Source organism: Poecile atricapillus, chromosome 13, assembly GCF_030490865.1.
Source record: "Poecile atricapillus isolate bPoeAtr1 chromosome 13, bPoeAtr1.hap1, whole genome shotgun sequence".
Lineage (NCBI taxonomy): Eukaryota > Metazoa > Chordata > Aves > Passeriformes > Paridae > Poecile > Poecile atricapillus.
Window position 1 is genome coordinate 9,655,304 of NC_081261.1, and position 21,664 is coordinate 9,676,967.

The 21,664-nt window shown below is 48.6% G+C and overlaps 1 protein-coding gene across 3 annotated transcripts in view; it reads right to left on the reverse strand.

The window, feature by feature from the left end:
- Window positions 1-5,753: 5,753 nt before the first annotated feature.
- JADE2 (jade family PHD finger 2) overlaps window positions 5,754-21,664 on the reverse strand; it is a 71,828-nt gene continuing 55,917 nt past the window's right edge. For 2 of the 3 annotated variants that reach the window (XM_058848956.1, XM_058848957.1), the window contains 4 exons: window positions 20,999-21,460; window positions 16,440-16,557; window positions 12,565-12,693; window positions 5,754-10,321 (listed from right to left, as the gene is read on the reverse strand). In XM_058848956.1, coding sequence (XP_058704939.1) covers window positions 9,459-10,321; window positions 12,565-12,693; window positions 16,440-16,557; window positions 20,999-21,460 — 1,572 coding nt within the window. In that variant the 3' untranslated portion in view covers window positions 5,754-9,458. The remainder of the gene's footprint in view (window positions 10,322-12,564; window positions 12,694-16,439; window positions 16,558-20,998; window positions 21,461-21,664) is intronic. The other variant, XM_058848959.1, reaches the window with a different exon arrangement.

Sequence of the window (21,664 nt, forward strand, 5' to 3'; positions counted from 1 at the left end):
TCATAAAAGGGGCTGCAGCACTCCTGGGAGGCCAGGCTTGGGAGCAGAGGTCTGGCAGTCAGAGGTGCAGGCAGTGAGCTGCTGGCAGCTTGCCCTCTGCCTTTGGCTCCCGGTGTGGGTAGATGCCTCTCCTGGCTTTCGGTGTTTCAGGTGTCATTCCTTCCCCCACCCCAAGAGTTCAGGGTTGACTTTCACTCTGGCATCAGTCAAACTCGAAGAGCAAAATGTAAACGAAATTGCTGCCTGTGGCTGGCTTTCCACTTGTACCAGATCACAGGAGCACCCTCGGGGGGGACAGCCCTGCTCTGAGTGTCATGTCCTGAAGGGGAACATAGTCACAGCCCCACACAGTCTCTCTGGGAAAGATAAAGAGGCACAAAATGAAGAGAAGGGGATGGGGATATTTTGTGAGCAAAACCCCTGTTTTTGTAGTTTCCCTTCTGAGGGCTTCACATGCACATTCCAGCTGGGTTTAGCCTACAGCTGAGTCTGGAAGATGCTGCAGTTGTTGCTGCAAACAGACTCCTGGTTCTTTCCAGTCATTCAGTAATGAGCCAATTCCTTGCTTATTCACCCCATCAGTACAGCCCTCCAGGTCCACAAACCCTTCCCCTGATTTCCTCATTTCCAACAAACTGCTTTCATTGATACATTACAGAAACCAAAAGGCAAAATGAGTTTGTATATGCATGACAATTTCACTCCTGCCAGCCACCAGCATTGCAGCTCTCCAGCAGCCAGCAAACACCACCCTCAGACTAGAAAATCAGCTGAAATGTGATTTCTGTGAGGGCCCTAGTGTGGCTCCTCTGGCTATCAGACAGTGCTGACACCTGCCTTAGTGTAAGGTAATTCTTTTTGCTGAAGCAGCTGTTGGACACTCAATTATCAAGAGGTGAAAACCCTTAGCTAAGCCAAAGACTTTATAAAACTACATAAAAAAGCCAGCGAGCAGTCTCAGAAGCCAGTAATGGCATCCTATGTTCCCCCATCAGGAAGCAGAGAATTACACTGTGTTTCAGTTCCCAGGTCATGTTTTCCAACAGGCAGCTGTGAGCCACTGACATCTCCCTTGGTGTCAGGTGCACCTGTTACTTCATAACCACCGAATATCCTCTAATGCTTGGGATGGAAAACACTGCAGGTGCCTGTCAGGGGGGCTGGTGGGATGCTGGGTGGGAGCTCTGGCTGTTGATGGAGTGGGGGAGGAGTGGCCACTCTTGGCACACTCTCTGCTCTGGTTGTGCCAGTGCTATGCCATGCCCTTGCTGCTCCCAGCCTGTGCTCCAGGAGCTCAGCTATTTATACTCCTTTATTTATACTCCTTCTTCCTCCTGGTGTGTTTGTATGAGCTGGTTTTGGAGCTGTTGTGCACCACACACAGAGGACTGGGAAGTTTGCAGGCTTCAGATCAGAGCAGTGACCTAAGTCCTCATGGCTCAGCAGACATCTGGCTTTTGCTGTGCCAATAAATGTGCCTTGTGGCTGACTGTGCCTTGGCATCCTTGTGACTCAGCCTAAAATATCAGCCATGGGTCCTTCTGCTGCTAGGAAGGAGCTGGTGCCAAGGAGGTGATGCTCGTGGCACAGGGATGAGTGTCCCCAACCTGCCTCTGGCCACACAGTGATGCTGCTTGGCCCTGTGCTGCTCCAGAGCTGCTGCCTGTGTGGTGGACTAAAAAAACCTGATTGGAAACAGCTTGTTCCCCATGGCTCTCCAGAACAGCCCTTCAGGGGGGCTGGACCATGCCAGGTCTGTGTCTTGGTCTCTCTGTGTGCTGAGGACTCCTGTGTCCCCCAGCATGGCACCTGGCTCAAGCTGGCTTTGGGAATGCAGGGCACATGGGCTGGCATCCCTGCTGCTGTGCTTTATCCCCCAAACTTACTCATTTTAAAGCTGGAGCTGCAAAAAGTGCTGATTTCCCTCTTTTAGAAATGCTTTATTTACCCTGCTTTCTTATTAAGGGCAGGAATTCATCCCCCGCCTGACAGTTGCTCTGTGGAGTGTCAGTGTTATTTGTGGTATCCCATACAACAAACACCTATTTATAGCTGAGCATTCTTGGAAGGGGTTTTGGTACCTTGTTTTCTGCAGGGAATTTTCTCTCTTGCAGGGTACTGCACTCCAGCCTGCACAGGGAGATATTTGGATGGAGGCAGGGCACGTGTCAGGTCATTCCCACATGGATGGCTGGTGTCCTCAGCCTCTCTCTCCTGAGAATAATTTTCCTAGGAGTTATGGCTGCAGATGTTATTTTGCTTTCTTGACCTGCTGTTGTTTTCCCTGGAAAAACTCCATTTCATTGATCTGACCATTTGGAGCTCATTGCAGGGCTGCTAATGACCAGGTGTAACAGCAATATTTTAACCTCTTCATTTTCTCCTTGTGCTCAGTGTCAACATTATAAAGTACCACTTAAAATATAAACACAGGCAGTCAATTATTTTAGTCTTTATTACATCTGAATGTACAGCAGCTACTCCTGAGGAAAAACACTGCATCTGATACTCAGTAGAGTGGGTTTAGCTGGGAAACACCATCCCAGCACTTCAAGAAATGCCAAAATCCAACCACTTTGGGAAACTCCATCCCAGAACTGCACACAGCAGCAGAGCTCAGGCTGCCCCAGGTCTTGTTTCTCAGGACACCCACAGCACAAACAGTACCACCAGCATCTGACTTCTGATTTTGGAAGGGAGCTGCATTCCTCTTACCACCTCATTCCCCTGTAAACTTGCTGTTTGCACGATTTATACCTGATGGCAGACAAGGTCCAGGATCTGTGCCCATAGCACCCTCTCATGGATAAGGGATGGGTATGGGCAAAGTTGTGGGCTCACCCTGTGCCCCCAAAACTTGGCTGGGGGCTGGGAACCTCCTCACCATCACTTCATGGTGGATCTCCAGCATATTTGGCTGTCTCAGGAAAAGGAAGAACTGCCTGCAACCAATACCAGTCCCAACTCATCCCCAAACTAAGTTGCCAGGGGAAAATGTACCTGGTTAAACCCTCCACAAAAAAATGTCTAGTTATACCCTCCACAAGTCTAGTTTTCACCTGTGCATTAAACAAACAGGGAATGAGTTTGTCAAATAAAGTTTGGGATGGGCAAGACGGCAGAGGCACTGTTTGTGAAACTCTCTGGATCAGCCAGGGTCGACACTGCCTGCAGTGGGATTTTTCCCTTGTTTTGTGGGTTAGTCATAGGTTTGTTTATTTTTTTAGAGATGTTTTTTCTTATTCATCTGTTGCAATCACAGCAGACACATCATTTCACAGCCCTACATGGAAATCCAAGACCAAAGAGCTATTTTTAGTGCACAAAATGTCTCCTCTAAATGTATTAACTTTGGAAGAGTAAATATTAAATATGGTCTCATCACATTAGAGGCATGTATGCAGAAGCACAGCACCAGCAGTTTTCAGGGTTATGGGAAATTATGTTATACCACCAGCGCTTAATCAAACACAATAAAACAAGTTCTTACTGCAATTCTTTCAGGATAAGCTGAAGGAAAATTAATTACTTTCCACATCCTTTGCTGATGATTTACTGACACTGGGGTGTATTTGACCCATTAGTATTTATGGTGGCACTTGCAATCCATATGCAAAACATATAGGCACTAGCCTAACATTTATTTTGCAATTAAATTGAAATGATTCTTTGGCTACTCACTATAAACTGAGGCATTTGGCACCATCTGTGATGAGGATACTTAGGCAAGCCCTGACTGAGCACCACAGCAAAGCCCTGTGTGCTCTAACTGCCTGTAAATATATGTTTAATATTAGCTTTCTGTAACATTTTTGAGGAATCTTTTCCCAGGTTGGGCTGTAGGACAGTGTGGTGCTGCTGGTGGAGCCCCAGTGCCTGTCCCTGCTCTGTCAGCAGTGCCCCTCATGGCTGGTGGCTCTCTTCTGGTGATGGTGATGGGCAGCGGGGTTGCTGCCTGGGTTTGGTACTCAGGGTTTGGGTCCTGGCCTTGTGGAACTCCCTCCTGCACCCCACTCCTTCAAAAGACAGCTTGGTGTTTAGAAGGTGCCTGTCAGAAGTCAGATATGAGCTGCTGGGCTGTTCTTGGTGAATTGGTTTTGTTGTCAGCTTAATGAAACAGATACATTATATCTATTTAATGGGGTCTTTGGGAGATGAGGTGACATACAGAGGTGATGTAGTCCTTTTTTGCAGCCCAAAATTCTCTCTTCCTTTGCTTGCAGGCATTTCTGTTCCATTCCCCATGCCCACTTCTATGATACATCCAGCTAGACCACCCCAGCCATCTCTGGTCTAATGTAGGTGCCAGCAGGCAGGGATGCATCTTCCCAGGAATTTGGCTAGCTCTCTCTTCCATGAGCCGTAAATATTTTTGAGACAAAATCCTTGCCAGCTTGTAAAGATGTTGCCTCATGTTCCCCAGCATAAGATCTCTGAGATCCATCTGGGCTTGGCATCATCCCCTTGGACATTCTGGGGCTGGGAAAGGGGTTGCTGTTTCAGGTTAAACAATAACAGTCAGGCTGGCCTTGCTCCCTGCTTTATGGAATTGAACTCCCGAGTATCTCCCTGCCTAGAACAGGTGAAAAATTTGCTAGAGAAGGGAAGCCTTGAACTGGCTTTTTGACAGGTTCATGCACATTGCTGTGGGCATCACACCTGCACGAAGGGGCTCTGGGGACTAGACTGGAGTTTGAGTTCATCACTGGCGTGCCTGCAGAGCTGTGAGCAAGAACACAGCCCAGTAAAAAATCCTTACTTTGCAATAAACCAATGCTTTGCCTTTTCATTGAAGAGCTAAATGTAAGGCCATGGTAGTTGTCTCCATCCCCCAGAAGACCCATCTCAGATGAATGGGTTTGCTCTGTCTTTACTGTGCCCCATGACCTGATTAATCACTTCAGCAACAAATTGAACAAAGTACGTCTACTAAATAGCTCATTTTCCTTCAGCAGCTTGGACACTTGGGCAATTTTACAGAAGAAAAATGTGCCAGTAATGGCCAAAAAAGGTAGAAGAGCCATTGCTTGATGAGTCAAATATTTACTGAAGCAAGGCAGCACCCTTGCCTGTGGCCTGCAAACCAGCCAAGCATGCACAAGATGTGGATCCCATTCAAGTTTTTAAAGCTGTGTGATGAGCCCTGTGGAGGGTCAGGCCATCAACAACAATTCTGTATCAGCAATCACAGAATGGAAGTGACCTTAGAGACCATTTAGTTCCATGGCCACTCACTACATAGGTTGCTGGTTGGTATCAGCAGGGTACAAGGAGTGTCTTACAAACAGGAACACGTTGCTGGAGTATTTTGGATTTCACAGCTTGCTTTTGCTTCCATGAATAGCAAATCTAGCAGTGTATTTCCCTGCCTGTTAAACTAGTTCCTGGTGCAAGAAGCTGTTCCTCTGAGCATCCTGTCTCACAGCAGGACTTCCTCTGTGGGCTTTGCTCCAAATTTGCAAAACAAGACTTAAATCTCCACGAGAAAGGCGGCTACCTTGAATTACAGAAATTTTCAGGCATGGGGAACTTTGTGAACATCCTCTTGCTTGGGCATGCCCTTCCAGCTGTGACAAACATCTCCAGCTGTGTTTCCCAAGAGCTGGCTAAGATTTGGCAATGGAAATGCAATGGAAGTTCAATAATGTGCTACTCACAGGCAGAGTGGCTGCATCAGGAGGGCTGGACCAGCCCTGCATCCCCACAGAGCTGCATCCCTGGGATGAGTTTTCTCTCACTACACCAACACGAGGTACACAGAAAACACTGCTTTATTGACTGCATTTGCCAACACATTGAGGAATGCAAAGGGTTTTTTTTTCATAAGCAATGGGCCATGGTCCCAATGTGTATTAAAGCATACACTGTATCTAAACAGGATGAAAATAATGGCAGACAGAGCTATTCCAAGGCAACACAAATAGCATGCATAATACAGTCTCACACAGAACAAGTTTGATAACATTATATTGCTTTAAGAATTAACTAACATGGAAAATGTACAAAAAGGAGAAATAGGTTTTTGCATTAATGAAAAATACATTTTTTTTTCTCTACAAAGGAATTTCTAATACAAGAAAATAAATATTGCAACATAAGCCAAAAATAATTTAAAATTGCTCTTTTCAATATATTTTCAATATTTCTCTTTTGTATTAACAAATGGCACATCACGTTCTTTGAAACAAAGAAAACAGAAGGGTTTCTCCTCCTGTGACATTCATATCATTTCCTGTAACTGATGTGAAGTGGGTTGTTTTGAATGTGGAATGCTGCAAACTGCAAGGGATTTCCTTAAAGAACAACCAAACCTCATGCCCTGCACTGTAGCAGCATCTTCCTGCAGCCTGCATCCATCCTGGCTCCATTCTGCATCCAGCCTTGGGGCGAGCTCCATGGGACAGCAGGCATCCTAACCCCATAAAATAGGTGCAAGTGAAAAAAAAAACCCAAACCAAATAATAATAATAATAATAATAATTAAAAAAATATCAAAATATGGGTGTAGGGAAAATGGGAGTGTGGAATGGGAGCTGTCCTGGGGAAAGTCCCTCAACCATCATGGTTGGGGCTGGTGTGGGGCCGTGCTCCATCAGGGAATGATGCTTTCCGCATCCTCATCGCAACAGTGGCTGTTCCTCCAAGGAAACAGGTGCTCTAACAGTGCAAATGTAGATTCCTGCAGTTTATACATCTTAAAAGATAACATTTCTGTACTAAAATAAACCTTTTTTTTTTCTTCTCTTTCTATTCATTTCAAAATACATTTACATTAACATCAAAAATATTTTCCTTGTGCATTTTCTCTCCAGAACACCAGACTCTCCTGCTCCAAGGATGCTCCAGGCAGAGGATGCTCTGGGGTGGCTGCAGCTGTCCTGCCATGGTCCAGCCCTTGCTCAGCCCCACAGCTCTCCAATGAGCCTGTTTCCTCCTTTCTATTCCTGCCATCCCATTCTTCTCCCTGCGCCCCACCAGCTCCCTTAGCTTTTCCCCCATCTCCTCATGCAAAACATGATGCCTGATGTTTTGGGAGTGTTTCAACTGTGCCCAGTGCTGGAGGTGCCAGGTCAGTTGTTCTTTAAAGTTTCCCCCTTTTTGCTTTCCTGTACTGAGAAAACAAGTAGTGCAGAAGCTGATGAATGGAACTGTGTACAGTGAAATTTGTGGATTCCTTTTTTTATAACCATAATTGAGTGAAGCACACGGAAGCAAGACTCATTAAAAGGCAGCATATTGATTATTGTTATGACTCGTATACTAGGATACTGGAGCTAAAGCTAGCAAGCCTGATAAGATAAACTAAGTCCTATTTACTGTATTTAACATTATCTGAACATACTGAGCCTTAATTAATGAGCAGATTTTCATTTCCAACCTCAATGGATTATGCTAATTTATAACAAAGGTGGTTCCTGTTTTGTTGGTATTTTGCTGTTTTTTGTTTTCTTCTTCTTTTTTTTTTTTTTTTTTTTTTTTTTCACTAATAAAACATTGTCACATTTTTCCCATCTGAGGAAGATTCCTTCCCAGGCACAGTCAGTCTCAGCCAGGTGAGTGTTTGGCTTAGGCAGGGCTGGGCATCCCACCCAAAGGCCCCACCAGTTGCCGTGTCTGGGATCAGCTGGGCTGTCATCGCTGATCTTTGCTGCAATTTTATCAATAATAAGGACTTTGGAAGGCTGATAAAGATGATGATCTACTCTAAAACATGAATCAAAATAGTCTCAGAGTTTCAAAAAAGAAAGCTCACAGTGAAATGAGCAAAAAGCATTGGAAACCAAAATGGCAGGATGCGGTCTTGGAGCAGCAGCATCCCTCGGAGCAAGCTTGGAACCTAACGCCGCAGCAGTGTGGTATGAGTGTGTCTTTAGTCCTTGGTTGCTAAATAACTTCCAATTTTTTTTTCATAATGACAAGTTTCCGGTTTCTGTGCTGCTTGACTGTCAAAATATTTCTTTGGCATCCACAAAATTCTTTGACTGATTGGTTTGACAATTGCAAGGTTTTTTTGTTCAGTGATGGGTTTTAACCGGTTGCAGAAGTGTCCCAGGTTTGGGTTGGTTTTGTGGTTTTTTTTTTTAGTTTTTTTTTTAAACATTTTTTATTTTTAAAAAACAACAACAACAAAAGTTTCAGTGAATTCCTTTTTTGTTTTTGTTCCCTGAGCTCACACTGGGGTCACTCCAATAAAACACGTAGCATGACTTAACTGTGACCTTTGAAGCCAAAACCGAAGTAATGGTGCAATTAAGTGCAAACATGGAAATTCGCCTGACTTATAGGTAACATGGGCTTTTAAACAACATTTAAGGCTTACTGGGGACATTTTATGCATTAAATTATTGTAATATTTATGTCAGCTTCTGTGAATCACCCCTCCACAACGAGTCAACAGCTTGTAACCAGGATTTAAGGTAATAAAAAATAAACCAAACCACAAACCAAAACAAAAGATGGAGAGGAATAAATTCACCATTTCCATTGTAGCATTTAGTGGTGGTGGCAAGGGTTGCTATTTCCCCTCAGTGATGGCACATTTGGCCTTGGGGCCATAGTTTTGGTTTGCAAGGGGGATTTCATATGTGCTGCCCTGGCATGGTGGGACCACGGCAGCATTGGAGAGAAACATGGGCAAAAAATTGCTCAACCTCCCAGGTTACACCAACCCTCACTCCCCACAGTGGTTATAAAGGACACTTTCCTCTTCCATCCTGCCCCACATTTCCATTTTCCACTTGCTGATCCATTCACCTGAGTAAATCACTTCAGTGTTTCTAAGAACCTCAGTGGGGGCATGGACGGGGAGGACTCCTGCATCCTGGCCCCTGAATGGATCCCAACCAGATGGAAAGATGATGGGAAAAATAATGACCAAGGGTTGTTTTTTTTCCCAAAAACCAGAAATATAACATTTCTCTCTTCCACCCCAAAGCGTTTTCCTCCAACAAGCTTTTTGTGCTTTAGTCATTATTTATTTTAGAATCGCTTATTTCACCTCCTTCTCTCTGCACACACAGGTGGGAATTTCCCCTCCCACGGCTGGCCACTGCCGGACCCTCTACTCACTCCCTGCTCTGAGGGCAACCGTCCCAGGCAGAAATCTGCCCCTCATTAAATAATGCCCATTAATTGAACTGTCATCCCTGCAGAAAGCGCGGGTACCGGCACCCACCACCCTCTCTGCACCCTTGACATCGGTCCTGGCAGGTGCCGGCTCACGTTCCCGGGAAGTGGGGTCTGGCAGGGAGCCGGGGAGGGACCACTGCTGTCACAGTCATCGATGTCGGTGAAGCTGAAGCTGTATCTCAGGCGTATCGAGAAGAGAAAGACAACAGTGCAGAATTTCCAACTATATACACATATTAAAAACCCCCCTCGCTGTGATACCAGGCAGAAATCGGACATGGCAGTTGGAACTGGGTTGAGGCCTCATCGAGCCAGCGTGATCAGAGGAGTTAGGATGCCAGGATGCTCATCCTGACAATGTCCTCGCCGGCCGCGTCCAGCTGGCCCCGCTGCGCCCGGCCGCCGCGGGACTCCCCGTCCGAGTCGCTCATCTCGGCGTCGGAGAAGTATCCGTCCGTGTCGGCGTCGAAGCGACGCAAGGGAGCTCCGCCAGCGCCATCGGCCTTGGGGGGCTGCGAGCGCCGCGTCCCCCGGCTCTCCTTTGGTAATTTAAACCGCACGATGGTTTTGGGGCTACCTATGGAGTCAGGCACTTTGGCTGCGGGGCTGGGCTCCGTCTGAGCGCAGCGCGGCGTCTCCTCATCCTCATCCTCATCCTTGCTGACGCAGCCCCGTGTCCCAGTGGGGGGATGAGGCTCGCTGGCTTTCTGGAGAGAGCCCTTCCTGGCCACCTTTTTGGCCTCTCCCGTCCCTTTGCGGTCTGTGGGAAGCTTTGCTGCCCCTTTTTCCAACTTGCTCGGTCTGGAATCCAGAGCGAAGGGCTTGGCGGGATCATCCGACAAGCTGCTGGCATTGTTAGTCCAGGGCTCTGAGCCCTCGGGGTGGCCCCCACCCACTGCAGAGGGGTTGCTCCTTGGCAGCTTTTTCTTAGTGTTCGTTCTCGTTCTGCTTTTCACTTTCTTTGTGGTCTCACTCTGCCTGAATGGGGACCTGAGGGAATGGTCCATCATGAAGCTCAGCAAGGTCTCCTCATCCTGGAGAAGCTCCTCGGAGAGGCCAGGGGTGCTGTCCTCATGGTGGGCGTTGTTGAGTGACCACTCGCTCATTGCCATGTTCTCCGCGGTGATCTGCACCGACTGTGCCAACCAGCTGTTGAAGAAGGTCCCGTCGATGGGGAAGGAGGTTGACAAGCCTGGGAAAAACAAGAGTGGAAGATTGCCTCAGAAGCCAGGAACAGCCATGCTGCCCTCTGTCACCATCACCAACTCCACCAAAACTCCCTGGCACTGGAGGAACACTTGAAAGAGCAACTGTAACACACCACACCACACAGAGCAGGGTTTACTCCAGCACTAGTGCTGAACTTGGGGTTCACTGAGGTCACAGTACAAATACCCAAGCAGTCCCTCATATCCAACTCTCCACAAACCTCCCTGAATCCAAAACAAGCTTTTTCCTTCGGTGAAGATGACAAGCAATGAATGACACATCCCAGCACAGGTGGAAACATTCTCGTGCAATGGCAGAAGACAAACTATTGAAGTGTAAGTTAAAAAATATGGTGACAGAGAAGGACTTGTGCCCAAACAAGGGATGACAGGTTCCCCAGGAAGCAGCTGCTGCCAGGCCACTACCAGAGCCAAGCAGCCAGCATGGTGATGGGACCACTGCTACATCTGCAGGTCTGAGAACACCTCAAAAGGTGTGGAAACTGAAGAAGAGGAGCAGAGATAAAGGTTGGAATGGGAAAAGCTGAAGAATTTCCTGATAATGATCATTGAGAGCAAGAGAGAGCACTTTGGGCTGGACTAATTGGGTCCAAGTAGCAATGGGAAAGGTGCACACCTACACAGAGAGTTTTAATCTCTGAAACAGAAACCCACAGGCTCAACATCTGAGTTGGTTTTATGGATGCATGAAAAATGAGGTTTGATTTTGGATTTCAGGAAGAGCTTTCCTTTGAAACAGTCAGTCTAGCAACAGAGAGAGAAAGAGTAGTGGCTTGGGCAAGGTGAGTCATGCCCACAATGTTTGCTGGTAGCAGTGACAGCTTTACATCACTCTCACCTGTGAGCAGCAACACAGGCTGTGACCCTGCACCTCACCATGGCCCTTTCTGGAGAAGAAAGCACCCCACCCTGTCACCAGCCCAAGGCACAGAAGGTGAAGCAGAAGCAAGGATGAACTTAGGGCATTGTGTGGCACCCAAATACTGAAAAGTCCAAGTTTTGTGGGCAAGGGCACTGCCCAGCTCACCCTCCCCAGCTCTTCTCTGATGACAGCCGCCCTAAGGGATGCTTCAAACCCTTCACAAAATTCAGGAGGTTACAAGAACTTGGTGAAGCTTTGGGTCAAGCTGCCTGGTTTCCCAAGCTCATAGCCATTCAGATTTTCTCTGAGAATCTCCAGCCTCTCTTGTTTGCTGGAATTTGCCCCAGTAAATCCAAAACTTCTTTAACAAAGAACAGAACAGAGACAGAATGAGTGCAAATACCCCATTTCCAAAGGTCCTAAAACCCAACAGCTCTGAGATAACCAGAAAGCAGCGTAGTCAGGTGAGCAATGTGCAAAGCAGAGCAAGGCAGGGTAGGGTCCAGACTGCCAGACCTCCCACAGAAATGCTTTGTACCCCTTGGAGGGTTTTGCAGCATCTCCAGACTACCTGAGAGCCTCACAGTACCAGTGCTCCCCTGTGTGGCAGCTAGGCACACACAAACTCATCACCTTCTGCCTCTGCTGGTAGAGGTGGCAGCACCAGAGGAAGTCAAACAACAACCCAATTCCATGTAAGAACCATATGCAGTTTGTCAAGGACCTTGTCCAAAACAACCTTTTTTGTTCTGTTTCCTTTTCTTCCCCCAGCCCTGCCTGCTGCTGTAGCTGATGGGGATGAACTGGAGGTGGCTGAAGCATCTGTGGGGCCAGGCTCCTCCCCCTTGAGCAAATTCAAGAGATGGATGCACTTTGTGCCTGACTCCTGGATGTTCCTGCACCAGTGGCACAACCAGCATGGCCAGATGTGCCATGGACAGGACATGAAACCTCAGAGCCCACGTGCTGTACTCACTGACACTGCACAGCACAGAAGGCAGGGGGGAGCAGCCCTACCATGGGATGGGTAAGTCTGATTTTATCACCTGAAAGCGAAATCCCGCTCCAGCAGCACATCACAGGTTTTGTTAACACATTCTTCCAATCCTGGAGCTACAGGGGGGAATTTTCACTACCCTGCCCTTCCAGTGAACATGTTCCTGACCCAGTCTCTCTAGCAGGACCTGGATAATTCAGGTTGATTCCCACAAAGGAGAGATGGAAGGTGTAACTCCACCATGTTCCATGCAGGAGGGATCAGGGGCTGGGACTCTTAACCCTGCTCCCCAAAACAGGGAGCCTCCAGCATCGCGGGTCAACGCTGCGCCATAAAATCAGACTTACCCAGTTGTCCCAAAACAGTTTCGTTGACCGATTTCCTTTTCTCTGTCTTCTCAGGACTATTTTTTCTACCATCTCTTCCTTTCCTTCTTGGGTCACTTTTCTTACCCCTTGTCTTCTTCCCAGTTTGTTCTGGCATTTTTTAGAAAAAAAGGAAAACGCCATGTGAGACGAGGCATCAGGGATGCTGTGGTGAGCACGTTCCCCTGGGGCACACCCCTGCAGTGGAGACCTGCAGCAAACCAGCAAACAACTCCAAGCCAAAGGGAGAACAAAGGCCATTCTTTGGCCAGCTGTGGGCTCAGGTCTCTACATGTTAAGAAAATCTGAAATCTGTAGGTTACAAAAAAAGGAGATTTTAGCCTTGGAGAGGAATGACCACAGGAGCAGCCCCACTGAAGGCAGGTGATTTGCTGGAGACTCTACAGCCACAGACCTGGGCCAGGACTTTGGGGTGATGACCCACTAGGGAGCAACCCCAATGTGATACAGGTACACGAAGTAGAAAAGATGACTAGGATTGCCTGTGGAAATTTAGGGATCTAACTCTTAGCTATACAGACATTCAGCTAAAAATTAGCATTTCCTAAATGGCTTTGAACTTCTACTGGATTTATTCCTCTTGGGTAAACAGACAAATACCATATAAAAGTACAACTTGTATTGCCAAGTAAAATACTTCCAACAGTTTTTACTTACTCCATTAGTCCATTCTCCCCCAGAAGTCCATGCTAAAACTTCTATTGATTTTCAGAGAGGGAAGGATATTGCCCTTAAACCAAAATGTGAGTGGTTCATAGAAGTGGAGGTGAGACAAGTAGTTTTTCGGAGTCTGGCCCATAGGCTAAACAATGATCTTAAGGAAGAAATCTGTTTACTGTGTCAGCCAGCAGCAAATCCTCAGCAGAGAGGCCATGAGGTGGACAGGTCAGAGGGAATAACCTCAGCTCTCCCCCTGTGGCAGCAGTGGAAATGTACCAGGTAAGCAGGGGAGAGAATTTGCATTGCACCTGCCTGAGCCTGAATTAACAGAGGATTTACAGTCCTGGAGTTGCCAGCCAGGAACCCCTCCTGACCAAAGAACTTACAGGAAGAAAGAAATGCAAAAGCAAATTTGGTATTTGCTATGTTCCTGCCAAGTAATGGGAGGAAGGCAGACACATTTTTCACTTCGCTTACAAAATCAAAATCTAACTTTGTTTAGACAGCACAACGGGGCTAAAGAGAAACCCGAGCAGCACTTTTTGAAGAGGAACCTGTCAAAATAGTAGCCATGTTTCAAAGCCAGACAGTGTTTGCTTTCCACTCTGTGCAAGAAAAATACAGGGAAGAGATGAAGGTTCATGTTACACGGGCAGTTCTCACTGATTTTATTAAGAATCTCCTGCTTAAATGATCATTTGACAGCAGGAAAAATAAACCCCTCCTGTTCTGAGTTTTGTGTGGGAGCTGGTCCAAAAAAACCTTTGTGCCAAAACCATCTTTGGAACAACCCCAGCAGATCTTGGTCAATGGCTACTGTAACAGCAGATAAAAACTGGCCTCATCCTGGTGAAATAATGGAGACATTTTCCTTCCTCCTAGGAACCCCAGGTATGGAGAGCATCTGGTCCAGAGCTTTGGGGGAGGATGCTAACAGAACCATTCCCCACTTCCAAACCAGTAAGTGCTTTGTAATGCTGGAAAAGGCAGCAGTGAGTTATCCAAAGCCTTGGTTCCATTGGATGCTGAGTATCTGCAGCTCCTGGTGTGGTCACTTGGCAAGGGAACTCCTCCTGAGCTCAGGACACTCTACAGACTGATGTTGAAAGGCACTCGAGTCCCTCATGTCCCCCTGGCACGGGAAGGACCCAGATGCCCAAACCGCCTTTAGATGCCAGGACCAAATTCCTGGAGTTGGGCTGTTTCCCTGGCAGCAGGGACTGACAGGAGCTGGGTCCCAGAGGAAGCAGTCAGTCCCTGCTCAGACTCAACCAGTAAGTCCATCCCAGGAGAGAAAAGCAGCTCAGCTCAGTCGGTTCAGAGTGGAAAAGGAAAGTGCAAGCACCAGCCAGGTAGGGCAGGAAAGAAGAGAATCTGCATCACAAGGTCTGAAGTGATCCCTGCACACCAATCCCCACCCAAGCCACCCTCCCACTGTGGGTTTGTCTCTGATCACTCACCTTTAGGCAGAAGAAACATCATGGGAACAGCAGCCATGCTTTTCTCAAGAACACTCATAACATTTTTGGGAAGGGCAATTGCAAAGCACCAGCACTGGGCTGTGCAGACAACCCCAAAACACCACCAGCAGAGCCTCAACACAGCTCCCCATCACTGGCTGGCACCTGCACCCCACTGGTGAAGCTCCTAGCTCACCTACTCCAGCTCTCCCTGGGAGGAATTGCCGGCTCCCATCCCACTGCTACATCAGAGAGACACGTACCTCTAAGGCATTTTGGGGAACACAGGTCCCCAAGGGCATTTCCAGCTATCTAACACCTTGTCTACATGAGAGGTGAGCTTAAAAACACATCCTGGCAAACTACCCTGTGCCTATCTCCTTCTGAGAACACCAAATGCTGGGCTGGGTTTGCCCAGCTGAACTGAAGAGCATCCTTAAGTCCCCTGTGATGCCTCCAAAACCCACAGAACCTGTCAGTGACAGCCCATGGCAGGTGGTGCTCCTGGCAAGGAGATCCTGGCAAGGACACTGCTGGCTGGGGTGGTGAGGTGGGAGTCCAGCTCAGGAGTAACATGCACACAATAATCTGGGTGCCAGGGCATGGATGTGCAATGTGGGGTCTCCAGTTGGTGGGAACACCATTTGTGTGTGTTCAGGCTGGTGAGCTGTACCTCCAGTCCAGCAAAGATGTGTGGAGCAACACAGAGTATGACAGGGACTGGGATTTACAGGACCCACATCAACCCAGAGCAGACCCTGGGGTCCCAGCTGCTCCAGCACTACCTGGCTTTGGCTATCAAGAGGAATTTGCATGGGCTTGAGTCACAGACATCTCAACACACACATTCCTCAGCCTCCAAAACTTCAGTCAAAGGAGACTTTTGTCAAGGAAAGCTCAGCCCAGACAGTTCCTGAAGAAACCCCAACCATGTGATGGCTTCAAACACAACTCCAAAGCCACAAACACAACAACCGTCAGAAGCAGCTGCCAAAGCACCAGACGCTGCTGCTGGAAAAACTGTTCTGCAGCCACGGGCTCTGGTCTGCCCTGCCACCGGAGGCAAAGGAGGAGAAGGAGGAGGGAGCAGAAGCTGTGGGCTCTGGGACTGCTTGTGCAAAAGGAAAAAGAAGTAGGACAAAAGGAAACCAGCTTTACTTCAGCTTCTTAATAGAAGTTGGCAGCAGCTTTGCAGTCAACAGCATGATCTCTGCTAATGGATATGTGAAGCAGGGAGCTGCAGCCGACCAGAGCTAAAGGAGCTGGTCTCCTGGAGCCACAGAACCCCCACCAACAGCTTATCCCTTGACTCTTGACAGAATGCTCAAAGGCATCTGCAAAGAGCCTGAAGCAGGGCTTCCACCCTGTACCAGGGAGCCAGGTGCAGAGCAGCCCATGCCCAGGATGTGCCATCTCCTCCCAAGCAGTCCCAGGTCACAAAATACTGTCTTAGCATCCCCACCTAAGCAAATGCATGGTCCTGACTGATTTCCAGGAAGGGGAGGACCAAGAGGGATCTGTGAAAACAAATAGCTCCAGCACTCCAGTCACCCAGAGTCTGGCTTTATTGGGTGTTTCTGAGTCAATGTATGAACTGTGCCAAAATAACATATCAGGGAAGGGGGCAGCTCTGGCTTCCCTGGTGAAGGGAGCTGGGGCACACAACTTGGCTTCAGTGGGGACAGTGTCTGTGAGAACGAGCTCTGTGGTACTGACCTGGGTAAAGATCTTTCTCAATAAGCTTCATCTGGAGATGGAAGATCTGCTCCTGCAGTTTACAAATGGTGTGTTTCATTTTCTCCCGTCTGGTCACCATGTAACAGAGATTTCTAACCTACAGAAACACAAGAAACAGTGTCTCGTTTAGGCAGGGTCAAAGCAGGTCCCCTCAAGTTGTGTTGCTCCTGTTGCCCAGGGAAATCCCCACTCCCTGGGATTCCATCCTTTTCACCTCACCATCATCTGCTGCACTCCTACCACGGCCTTTGGGTAAGCCAGGGCTAGCAGTGAGGGCTCTTGATCCAAACTGTTATTCAAAGGTGTGATACATATGTGAGACACCATGCAGTGAATCATCTCAAACCTAAATGTCTCTGTCCTGGCTCCAACAGCCAGGACCCCATGGCAGGCAAGGAAGGCTGGCTGGCTTCTCCAGCACGGGCACTGGAAGTCTGGGAAGGGAAGATGCTGCAAAAGGAGCATTATAACATGCAAAAGTCCAGCACCAATCATCTGAGCATTGTGCTGAGTGCTTGGCCCAGCAGCTGCATCATGTACATGTCCTGTCACACATGACATGGCCACCTGCACAAAAAATGCTAAATTCTATGAAGCAGCTTGGTGCCCTGAGAAATGCACAGGTTCTCATCCACAAATTGCACCTTTTGTAGAGAGGGATAAACCCTCTTCCCACAGCCAGTGCAGGGAAGGGGCTAAGCTGGGATGGGGATGCCAGAGCCTCACAGAACTGCCCTAAAGCAGATACCAGGAAAAAACATAGAAAATACAGCAAAATTCCCTGGTGGTGCTGACCCAGGTCAGCAGCTGGAGCAGCTCCTACCTCAAATCTGGCCCCTCCATATGGTTATTCACACTTGCTCCACATCTACCTGCAAGTCACTGGTGCCTTTTTTCCTTTTGTTCCAGTTCAAGAACTCTCATTAACCATGGCAGTGGGGTTGGAAGAAGATGATTTTTTTTAAGGTCCCTTCCAACCCAACCCATTCTGTAATTATCTGAAGCTCTAAATACAAACAGCAAAGCACAAAATATAACTGCTCACGTGAGCCAGTGCAGCAGCAGCAGCTAAACCCTGCTGCTGATAAACACCCCCAGCAGCACAAGATGACAGAGCTATATAACTCCTGGCACCTGGCCCTTGATGAGTTTCAGTGCCACGCTTTTGCCAGCCCCATGGAACGGTGCCTGGACAGCCAGGCTCTGGCACTGCTGCCACAATGGACATCAAGGCTTTTAGAGCAAGCAGAGGCTTTCAGCTGCAGAGCAGAAAATGCTGGCAGCTAACAGGATTTGACAGCATTTACTCAGCTTTCTGATGCTTTGAAAGAGCAAAGATTCCTGTAAGAAGGTAAGGAGGAGGTGGCCTGAATAGAGGAACATGCACATGGGTATGTCCACACTCATGTGACCCTGATGCCTTCAATTCCCTCCCCTCCTCATGCTCACACTCTTCTCTGCAGAGAGTATTTCCAGGCATGGGGGATTGTCCCAATGTGGCCAAGAGCCTCTGAAAGTCTCACAATGACAGAGCAAGCCAGGACATCATCCCACGCTTACCTGGTATCTGCCACCAAAGGCTGTGAGGGCAGCAGGACAACTGCAGCCAACCCCTCATACTTACATGTCTCACTTGTCACTTAAATACAATTTAGGAATGTTTAGAAAAAAAGGAGAAAAAGCTGCTCTTTTTTTGTTGTTGTTGTTGAATCCCCTAGATGTAAATACAAGGCAGGGAGTTATATAGCATATTTTACTATGTTCTCTTTTTTTCTTTTTGGATTGGAGAAAACATCAAACTATTGCTTTATGAAGAAAACAACTGCTTCTGGCAACCTGAATCTCCAAGAGTTTGGCCGTATCTCTTCTCTATGATTTTATATTCCTGGAAAAAAACATTAGCTTTGCTTAGAGACTGCTGGTATTTACCCACACTTACACAGCTCAACACCACCCAGTGCTGCTTCCTCAAGCCAAGTTTAGATACTGGTGTGAAAGCCTGGAAACCACAGCTTTTTGTTAAAGCTAATTTGAACACCCAGTCCTTGGAAAAAGCATTTTAAAAAAGGCAACGAGGGTTAAAAAAGGCCCTAGATAAAATGGGGGGACTGTATTAGGATTCCCAGGAAATAACTTTAATTTGCTGACACTGAAATGCAGAAATGTCAGGGATTAAGAAATGACAGAGGGAACCACCATCACTCTGCCTGTCCCCATGTCATCTGCTCTCTGCTTCTGCCTCCCCAGCTCCTGGATCCCTACAACATTATCAGCCCCAAAATCACTTCTGCCAGATTAATTGCTGAAATTGCTAAAATCCAACATGACATCCTGTGAACACCCTCTGAAAACCTTCAGAGGCTTCCAGCTCTGATCCCAAGTTCATGTGATTCCTCACTATTTGCAAGTGAAACAGGGGGGCTGTAACCTGCCAGGTGCAGGACCAGATACCTGGGATGCTCTGCCCACAATTGGATTTAAATCCATATCACCCATCTGAGCACTGGACTTTGATCCAGCTGGTGTTTATTGTTCCACTCTTGGAAGCAGAACAAACAAACAGCTCTTCCAGGGCCAGGCAGTGAAACCTGGCAGGGAGCTGCTAAGCAGAGGCTGAATGCTTATGGGCACACCCCACAAAGCCTGGAGGCAACTCTGGAAAATGAGAAATCTGGTAAAACACATAGTTTTGACACAAAGAAATCAAAGAGAAGCTGCCTTGAGCAAAGATGGTACCCAGGGATGCATGGTGGTTCAGTGCAGCTGGAAAAGCCAAGCTGGGAACAAGAGGAAGCAGCAGGAGGCAAAGGAGACTGGCTTAGATTTACAATATGGAGCAGATGAGGGGAAAAAGTGAGTTGAACTTGTCACCCTCAGATCAGGCAGATGCAGCCTGTTGCTGGAGACCCACTAATGGTGGCACCAGCCCAGCCTAACACAGAGATGGAAATTTGGTAACTAAAGGCAGGAACAAAGTGGGGACAGACTGGCAGAAGGATGGCAATGATGACCACAGGGATGAAGGCCCACAGGATCACAGGAAAGAGACCAATAGGTTCAAACCCAACTATTTTTAGACAGAAGAAGGCTCTCGGGCTCCAGGCTCCACAGGGGAGGTGGGTGCAGCAAGGGACCAGGGAGGGCTGGTCCAAAGCTGAACCTCTACCTGGACAGGAACACAGTTCCCACCCACACTGCCTTTCTCCCCATGGGTTCTGTTATGCCACAGACCCACAGCAGCTTGAAGGGAGGGTTCAGACATGCAGGGGGCAGCATCCCCACCACTTTCACCTCCTAGGGAACAGCATGTCACTTACAGCACCCTCAGCCCCTGCTCAGGGAACCACAGCACCACATCCATCTGGTCAAAGCAATGCTATTTTCCTGCTTTCCTTCCTCTTTGTTCCTAGAGATTCCCTAAGCCCTTCCATGGCTTTTGCACCATGAGTGGGTGGTCTAACAGGGCCCTGGGCAAGGGAAATGGATTCACCCCTCTGGCAGGAGAGAGGTGACAGAAGAGGGGGGACCAGGCAGGCCTTGGGTCTTAAGGAGGAGAAGGAGCTTGGGCTGTGCATGCCAAGCTTGGCATCCCTGCCCTGCCTGTCCCTGCCCCACTGCTGCCGTGTGCTGCGCCCATGTACCTCCCCAGCAGCAGCACTACTGGGCCTTCCCCTCTCTGCCATCTCACCACAGGTTCTGTGTGTGCTTCTTCTTCCCCTGTGCTTCTTCCCCTTGCTGCTTCTCACCTTCATGGCTGCCCTTCCTCCTCGGCCTCTGCCCTCCCTGCTCCTGCCCTGCAAGCAGCCATACAGCCAAATCCACAGGCAGCTGCACGGTGTGGCAGCAAGCCCAGCCCAGGGAGCTCTGGCACCACGTGGGCCCATGCTCCCTCTCACCCAGAAAGCTGCTCTGGAGGCTGCTGCTTCCTCTGCTGTGGCTGGGGGGATTCAAGGATGTCCTGCACCACTGGGAGCTGCAGGTGCCTGCATCCTCCATCTGCATCCTCTGGCCCAGCTCTGCCTCCACCAGCAGCTCCCTGAGGAGCTGACCCACTTTTGGCTGCAGCAGGGCAGGGGATGCCCAGTCCCACCAGGCCTGCTCTCACTCTGCCTTGCACCCATCTTTGATGCTTAATGGAAGCAAATAACAGTGTGTTCCCAAGATTTGCTGCTGGAAAGCATCTGAGGGGCAACACAGGATAATTTTGTGGTGTGAAACTACTTAGGAATAGTGGACATAAGCTGCAGCATCATCTGCCCCCCATCCACCCAGCCCTGCCAAGGCACCTCTCCCTGCAGACATTTTTTCTTTCTGAACCCCCAGCTGAGACCCATACTAACTTACTCCATCAATGTCAGTGTTTTGGCAGGGATGATGTACACACACCGAGCACTGCTGTATTTCTGAATGAGGATCAAAGAACAAAACTGTCAGGGGAGACAGACTGAGTCAGGGGGAATAGGGCTTGTGCTGTCTGTGGGTGCCAGCAGCCCTGATGGAGCACATGGACACACAACTGAAGGAGAAGCTGTACTCACCCTCTCCAGGTCTTGCCTGAGGTGCATGAAGAGCTTTAAGCGTCGGTAGAGAACATCCTGCTCTTGCTGAGCCAAGTTGTCCACTTCATCCGTTTTTGGTGTCAGCAGCGGTTTGTTGGAGTTTGCTTTCCTCTTCAGTTTCCAGTACTGGTAGACAAAATCCACCAGCGATTCACTTAAGTCAAGGTTCTCTGCCACCTCTGAAGGCTTCACGAGCTCATAGAAGTCCTCCTCCAGCTGCTGGAGCTTCTGCTTCCGCAGCGTGACCTTCTCCAAGTCCAGCTGGGCTTGGTCGGGCTCTGTCCGTGTCTCCTCAGGCAACTTGGTGGCCCCAGTGCTGTGCTCAAGGCAGAAGGACTTGAATTTCACTTCATCATTGTCTGCAAGGATAGTCCGCATGTCGAGGTTGTGGTCGAAGGCGCAGGTGACGTGGAATGCGGTGACACAGGCTGGCATGGAGCACTGCAGGACAAGGACAGGGCTCAGGGCAAGGCACCATCGCTGAGGGGACACTCACCAACACAACAGGCAACAAGGACATGCCACAAACCCAGGGAGACCATCAGGGTGACACCTGCCATGAAGTGATGGATGCTCCACAACGGGAGTTCCTGATGGAGGAACCTCTACACTGCCCCAGTTGCAGAGACCCAGGGGCCCAACACC